Consider the following 6,684-nt stretch of genomic DNA (forward strand, 5'->3'; position numbering starts at 1 on the left):
CCTCACGTGAGGCATGTAGGGAACAAGCAGCAACGGGCAGGGCTGAGGGTCGCTGCCCAGACTGCCGCGCTGCAGGCACCGCATCCTGGAGAGGGGCCCTGGGGGGACCAGGACAAGGGGAGGAAGGCGGCTGGAGCTAGACCCCAACGGGACCCCATCCCGCGAGCAGGGCCAGGCTGGCGCCGCTGGCCGCGGTGCAAGCAGAGCGACCCACGCAGAGGCCCCGACGCGCTGCAGGCACAGGCCAGGGGTGGGGGAGTTTGACGCTGTCTTTGCAGGGAGCTGGGCCTGGCGCTGCCTTCGCGCCCAGGCCTGCACCCCCCTGCCCTGGTCGCCCTCCCGGGGCGGCACTGTCCTTGCATTCCAGACAGCTCCTTGTTTTCGCTGCCCGGAGATAATATTCACGGCTAGCAGACGTTTGCGTCAGTGGCAGATACATCTCAATGCCACCCTGCCCCAGTCGGAGCCCAGCACGAGGCGAGCCGCACACACAGGCTGCATCCGCCCCAGTCATGCTGCTGCTGCTGCTGCACCTGCTGCTAGGCCTGCTGGCCCCCCCCGCCCTGCCCGGCTGCAGCGAGGCCGAGCTCGACCGGCAGCTCGTCCTGGCCAAGATCCGGGCCCAGGTCCTGGAGCACCTGAGCCCAGCGGCCCCGGGAGGCAGGGCCCAGAAGGAGCGGAGGGAGGTGCGTCGGCGGCATGCCCTGGGGACCCTGCCTCTCTGGCAACGGGACCAAGAGGACACCTCCCAGGTGATCCTCTTCCCCTCCACAGGTGAGAGCAGGGGGCTGGGAGGCTGGGGTGCAGTGGGGGCGGGCAAGTCAGGCTGCAGCGTGGGTGTCAGGGGCAAGCGCAGCAAGGGAAGAGCCAGAGGAGGGGCCGTGCTGGGCCAGGGACCGGGCTGGGGGCTCCTGCGCCCCTCAGCCGGGACAGCAGGGGTGGGGGTACAGCACCGGGACCCCAGAGCCCCCATCAGAGGGAACGCAGCCGCCTCAACAGGGCGCCCGCTCTGGGCTGACTCAGTCTCTGTGCAAGAGGCAACAGCCCAGCCCTGCACGATGGGGGTCGAGGGTGTGCGGCGCTCCGCACCGGGGGCCGCGGCCAGCCCTGTCCCTGAGAGAGCAAAGATCCATTAGCCGCCGACACCCACCGGCCCAGCCCCGGTCCTGGCTCTGCCCCCAGGCTCTGCTCCCACCCCCTGCTAGCCCTGCCCTGGGCTCCCCCTCGCTCCTGCCTGCCCAGTCCTATGGGCCCCTGCCCCAGGGCCCCGGCTCGCCCCGGCTGACCCAAGCTACCACCTCCAGTGCACCGGATGCAAGCCCCATTCGTCCCCGCAGCCCCGAGAGGTGCCAGGACAGGGCAGGGGCTGCTGGGGACAGTGGCAGGCTGCGGGAGGCCTCCAGACAGATCAACGTCCCCATCCCTGCCCCGGCAGCAGGACCCCGCCAAGTGCCTCCAGGGCTGTGTCGCCTGCAGCTGCCTTGCCCCCTGCTCCTGGCCGCAGAGGCAGGGACATTCCCCAGCGCACAGGCCCATGGCTGGTGGGGAAGAGGCTGTGGGGGCACATCTGGGGGTGGCAGAGATGGGTCTCCACTGGCTGGGCACAGGGGTCGTGGGCACGGTCCTCGCTGGCCAGGTCTGGGGCTCTCCAAGCAGCTGCATGAGCCTGCTTGTGGGGCTTCCCCAGGCACAAGCCCACCTCCCTCATGCACGAGCCCACCTTTCTCGTGCAAGCCTGTGCACCATGGTGGCTGTTTCACCAGTGCTTGCACAGCACACAAGCACCGAACTGTTCTGGGCCCAGCAGGGGTGTTATCAGCAAGGCCGGGGCAGCATCAGTGCAACGGCTGGGGCCAAACCACAGCCAGGCCCTAAGCATGCTCCAGGCACCGTGCCCCGGCACCATTGCAGTTGCTGGGCACTGGGGTCAGTCTCCTCGCCCCAGCCCCAGGCAGGCTCTCCAGGGTGCTGGCCGGGCCCAGAGCTCCACAGCACCCAGGCGAGGACCTGGGAGTTGCAGGTGCTCGAGGGAGCTGCTGTGCTCCATGGGAGCACAACCCAGGGAGCAGAGCCCCCACGCCCAGCCCTGCTCTGCTCTGCTCCTCCATTTTTCTGAACAGGGACCAGATCAGCCCGTCCGCCGGGACCCCCTCAGGCTCTGGGGGAGGCGCACCCAGGCCCAGGGTCAGTGAGGACCTAGTCAGGGAACTCCTGGAGGGGCTGGACGTGTTCAAATCAGCTGGTCCTGACGACCTCCACCCCCGAGCGCTGAGGGAATTAGCAGAGGTCATTGCGGGACCCCTGGCACAGCTTTATGAGCACTCGTGGTGCTCTGGCGAGGTGCCGGAGGACTGGAAAAGGGCCAATGTGGTCCCCATTTTCAAAAAAGGGAGGAAGGAGGAACCAGGAAACTATAGGCCAGTTAGTCTTACTTTGATCCTGGGTAAGCTTTTTGAGAGAGTTATCCTGGCGCATGTCCATGAGGGGCAGCAGGGGAGGTGATGCTTAGGGGCAACCAACACGGGTTCATTAGAGGCAGGTCCTGTCAGACCAACCTGATGCCTTCTACGACCAGGTCACAAAATGACCAGGTCATCCTTGGATGCAGGTGTTGCGGTGGACGTAGTCTTTCTGGACTTTAGGAAGGCCTTCGACACCGTCTCTCACCTCATTCTCATTAAAAAACTAGGGGACCGTGGTGTCGACACCTACACAGTCAGATGGGTCGCTAACTGTCTGGAGGGCGGCACCCAGAGAGTGGTGGGGGACAGGAGGGATGTGGGCAGTGGGGTCCCCCAGGGCTCGGTCCTTGGGCCCGCACTGTTCAACACCTTCATCAGCAACTTGGACAAGGGGGTGAAAAGCACCCTGTTCAAATTCAGAGACGACACTAAGATGTGGGGGGATGTGGGCACGCTAGAAGGGAGGAACAGGCTGCAATCGGACCTAGGCAGGTTACAGGGGTGGGTGGATGAGAACAGGATGGGTTCAACACTGACAAGTGCAAGGTGCTGCACTGGGGAGGAAGAGCCAGTAGCAGACCTACAGGCTGGGAACTCCCTTCTCGTCAGCACAGAGGCAGAAAAGGATCTTGGAGTCATTATGGATGCCAAAATGAACATGGTCCGGCAGTGTGAGGTCGCGGTCAGGAAGGCCAACCGCACCTTGTCGTGCATCCACAGATGCATCACGAGCAGGTCCAAGGAGATGACCCTCCCCCTCCATGCAGCACTGGTCAGGCCGCAGGTGGAGTACTGCGTCCAGTTCTGGGCGCCACACGTCAGGAGGGATGTGGACAGCATGGAGAGGGTCCAGAGGAGGCCACTCGCATGATCAGGGGTCAGTAGGGCAGGCCCTACGAGGAGAGGCGACAGGACCTGAACCTGTTCAGCCTCAGCAAGAGAAGGCTGAGGGGGGACCAGCAGGCATTGGGGGGGTCCCTGTTCCCCCGAGCACTACCAGGAGTGACTAGAAATACCGGTCTCAAGCTGGCAGAGGGTAGATTCAAGCTAGATATCAGGAGGCGCTACTTCACTGTCAGGGCAGCTAGGACCTGGAACCAACTTCCAAGGGAAGTGGTGCTGGCTCCTACCCGGGGGGTCTTTAAGAGGAGGCTGGACGAACACCTCACCAGGGTCGTTTGACCCCAGCACTTTTTCCTGCCATGGCAGGGGTCGGACTTGATGATCTGCTCAGGTCCCTTCCGACCCGACCAACTATGAAACGATGAAACTATGCTCCATCCCCGCCTGCAGCCCCCGCATGCAGCCCTGCAGGCTGGAGCCAGACGTGGGAGCTGCCGGGCTGAGGGCTGGGGACTGGGGCAGGATGCGGGAGACCCCAGCCAGTGCAGACCCGCTTCCTCTGCTTGCAGATGTGCCATGTGAGCCTCCGCAGCCAGCTGCGCTCCTGGAGGATGAGGGAGTCTTCACCTACCTCTTCCAGCCATCACCGCACACGCTGACCCGCACGGTGACCTCTGCCCAGCTCTGGTTCTACACAGGCCCCTCCGCTGCCCCCAACCGCTCGACCACGGGCGCCGACGTGCTGATCCTGTCGCCGCAGGGCCAGGTGGCCGTGGGGGCTGCAGTGGTGCCGGCATCCGAGCACTGGACCGTGTTCCAGTTCGCACCCCCGTTCCTGCGCTACGTCTCGCAGCGGCTCTTTGTGCTGCTGGTGCGCTGCCCACACTGCCCCTGCGTGGCCGACGCCGACAAGATGCCCTTCCTCGTGGCCACCACCCGGCCCCAGGGGGCTGACCGAGCCCGGCGCTCCTCGGTCCCCTGGTCTCCCGCTGCCCTCAACCTGCTGCAGCGCCCGTCGGAGGACGTGGCCGCCCATGCCAACTGCCACCGCGCCGCCCTTAACATCTCATTCGAGGAGCTGGGCTGGGACAAGTGGATTGTGCACCCCAGCTCCTTCCTCTTCCACTACTGCCACGGCAGCTGCTCCGACGCCCACGCCCTCACCCACAAGCTGGGCTTCCGCCTCTGCTGCGCCGCCCTGCCAGGCACCATGCGGCCCCTGCGCGTGCGCACCACCTCCGATGGCGGCTATTCCTTCAAGTACGAGACCGTGCCCAACATCCTGGCCCAGGACTGCGCCTGCATCTAGCGCTGCGCAGGCCTGCCGGCTCCCTGGGCCCTGCCACGTGGAGCCACGGCGCAGGCACCTCGTCACCGCCTGACGACCTCAAGCAACACCCGTACCTAGCTAGCACCATATCCTCCTTGCCGCACAGCTCGGCCGGCAGCTCCCTCGATCCACTCCTTGGCTGTGGACGTGGCTCCCCGCTTCTGGCCACCTTGCCTGCCTCTCGTCCACGCATCGGTCTGTCCCTCCAGATACACTCGTGGCAGTGAGCTCCCACTGGCACTGGGCAGGTCGGAGCCTGACTCTGCTCCAGCCTGGACTGGGGGATGCCTGAGCTTGACGGGACAGGCCAGAAACACCAGTAATGGGGCAGTGTCAGCCCCACCACTCCCAGCTCTGACACCCCCCGCCTTAGCCCCAGCAGTGCCAGCACCCCCGGCCCCCGGCCCTGTGCAGAGCAGCAAGGGTTTCACCTCGCTCAGCACTGGTGCCAAGCTGGGCACCGGGCAGGTGGTATCCCGCGGCCCTGCCGGGCTCTGCTGTGCGGAGGGACTGGCTCCGAGCTGAGATGGGCCCGGGTGCTCTGAGCAGGGTCCCACGCAGGCCAGCCCAGGGTGGTGATCTCTGCCAGGGGAGCCCCCCAGCCCAGCCCCACACGTTGCTGCCTCAGCAGAGCTGCAGGAAGCAGGAGTCAGCAAGGAAGTCACAGGCGTGCACACAAGGGAAGCAGACAGGCGCTGGCCGGGGGGGCCAGTCCAGCCCCGCTAGCAGCCCTGTGGGGCACAGCTCAGGGCCAACCCATCTGGGGCACAGCAGGACCCTCAGCAACACAGGCACCCCTTGGTCCCCGCAGGGGGGTGGGCTCCCCACAGGAGAATCATCTCCCCCTGCAGAAAAGGGGGCCAGAGCCAGGCCCAGGTAAAAGGGGGCGGTGGCGCTGGAAGGCCGCAGGGAGTGGCAGAGCGCGCCGGCACGGGGGGAGCGGGGGCCGGGTGCACCACGGGCAGGGGAGCAGAACCTGTTCCACAGGCGCCTGCTTACGCGCAGAGCAAATAAACCCGTTTTTTTTAGCAAAAGCAGCTGGACTGCAAGCTCCAACCAGCGGCAGCCACGGTGCAGCCTGGCCACTGCTGCCTGGCCACGTTGCCGATGCCAGCCGCACCCGCGCAGGGCCTGCTCGCCGGGGGGGGGGGGGGGAAGGGGCCCAGGCAGCAGAGAGGGGCTCCAGGCCGAGGGGCCCCAGATGCGGTGCTGGCTCCAGGAGGGGCAAGGAGGGTGGTGCGGAGGCCCAGCTCTGGCCCAGCCCTCGTGCCCAACTCTGTTCCCTCCCCAGGCTCAGGGTGCTCTCGCTCAGATTGCAGCAGGGGTAGAGCCACCAGACAGGCAGCCGGACCCAACCCGTGGACAAGGGTTTGGGTCCATGCGGCAGGGCTGCACTGTCCCCAGGGCCAGCCGCAGAGATGCCCCCATCCCCTTCCGCAGGGCAGGGGCCTCAGCCCCCAGCCCAGGACAGCCCCTGGCTGCTGGCTCCCCCGCGTGCTCCGAGCTGGGCTGGTGGGCTCCTCTCCTCTAGGAGACCACAGGGTGATCCCACAGCCGATCCCAGAAGCCACGTCATTCCCGCAGCACTCTGGGCTCGTCCTGTGCCACCCAGCCCAAAGTGGGTTGCTGTGGAAGGCACTGGCTCGAATCTGGCCCAGGCCTTTGGGCCCTTCGTCTCCAGGGCTACGGCTCCAAGAAGCGGGGCAGGACCATTGGGGCACGGCCGGGTACAGGACTGGAGCCGACAGCAGCTCACACAGCCCAGGCCAGTGCTCCTGGTGGGCTGCCATCCCCTGAAGCAGCTCCCAGCCAGCAAGTCCCAGGCTGCACTGGAGCCCCCATGGCAAACACCAAGCCCTGCCCCACCCCTGCACACCCTGCTCACCTGCCCCAGGCCCCACATACCCCACATCCTGCTCACCTGCCCCAGGCCACCCCATGCGCCTCACACCCTGCTCATCTGCCCCAGACCCCTGGTCCTCCGCCTCATGGGCTCTCTGCTCTGTCCCCCGTGCAGCTCCCCACTCCCCAAGCAGCCGGACACCACGC

General features: G+C 66.2%; 1 protein-coding gene across 1 annotated transcript; it reads left to right on the top strand.

The window, feature by feature from the left end:
* The first annotated feature begins 393 nt into the window (after positions 1–393).
* On the top strand, positions 394–4,736 carry INHA (inhibin subunit alpha). The gene is made up of 2 exons (XM_059727595.1): positions 394–774; positions 3,875–4,736. Exons 1-2 carry the CDS (start codon positions 444–446, stop codon positions 4,612–4,614), a joined length of 1,071 nt encoding a protein of 356 aa, XP_059583578.1. The 5' UTR covers positions 394–443; the 3' UTR covers positions 4,615–4,736.
* Positions 4,737–6,684: the final 1,948 nt, after the last annotated feature.

Source organism: Alligator mississippiensis, chromosome 4 (assembly GCF_030867095.1).
Source record: "Alligator mississippiensis isolate rAllMis1 chromosome 4, rAllMis1, whole genome shotgun sequence".
In the NCBI taxonomy this organism is placed as follows: domain Eukaryota; kingdom Metazoa; phylum Chordata; order Crocodylia; family Alligatoridae; genus Alligator; species Alligator mississippiensis.

Bases quoted from the DNA above. Each gene is read 5' to 3' on its own strand.
- INHA (XM_059727595.1), top strand. From the start codon at position 444: ATGCCACCCTGCCCCAGTCGGAGCCCAGCACGAGGCGAGCCGCACACA. The intron at 775-3,874 runs GTGAGAGCAGGG...CTCTGCTTGCAG, and splicing joins GATCCTCTTCCCCTCCACAG to ATGTGCCATGTGAGCCTCCG.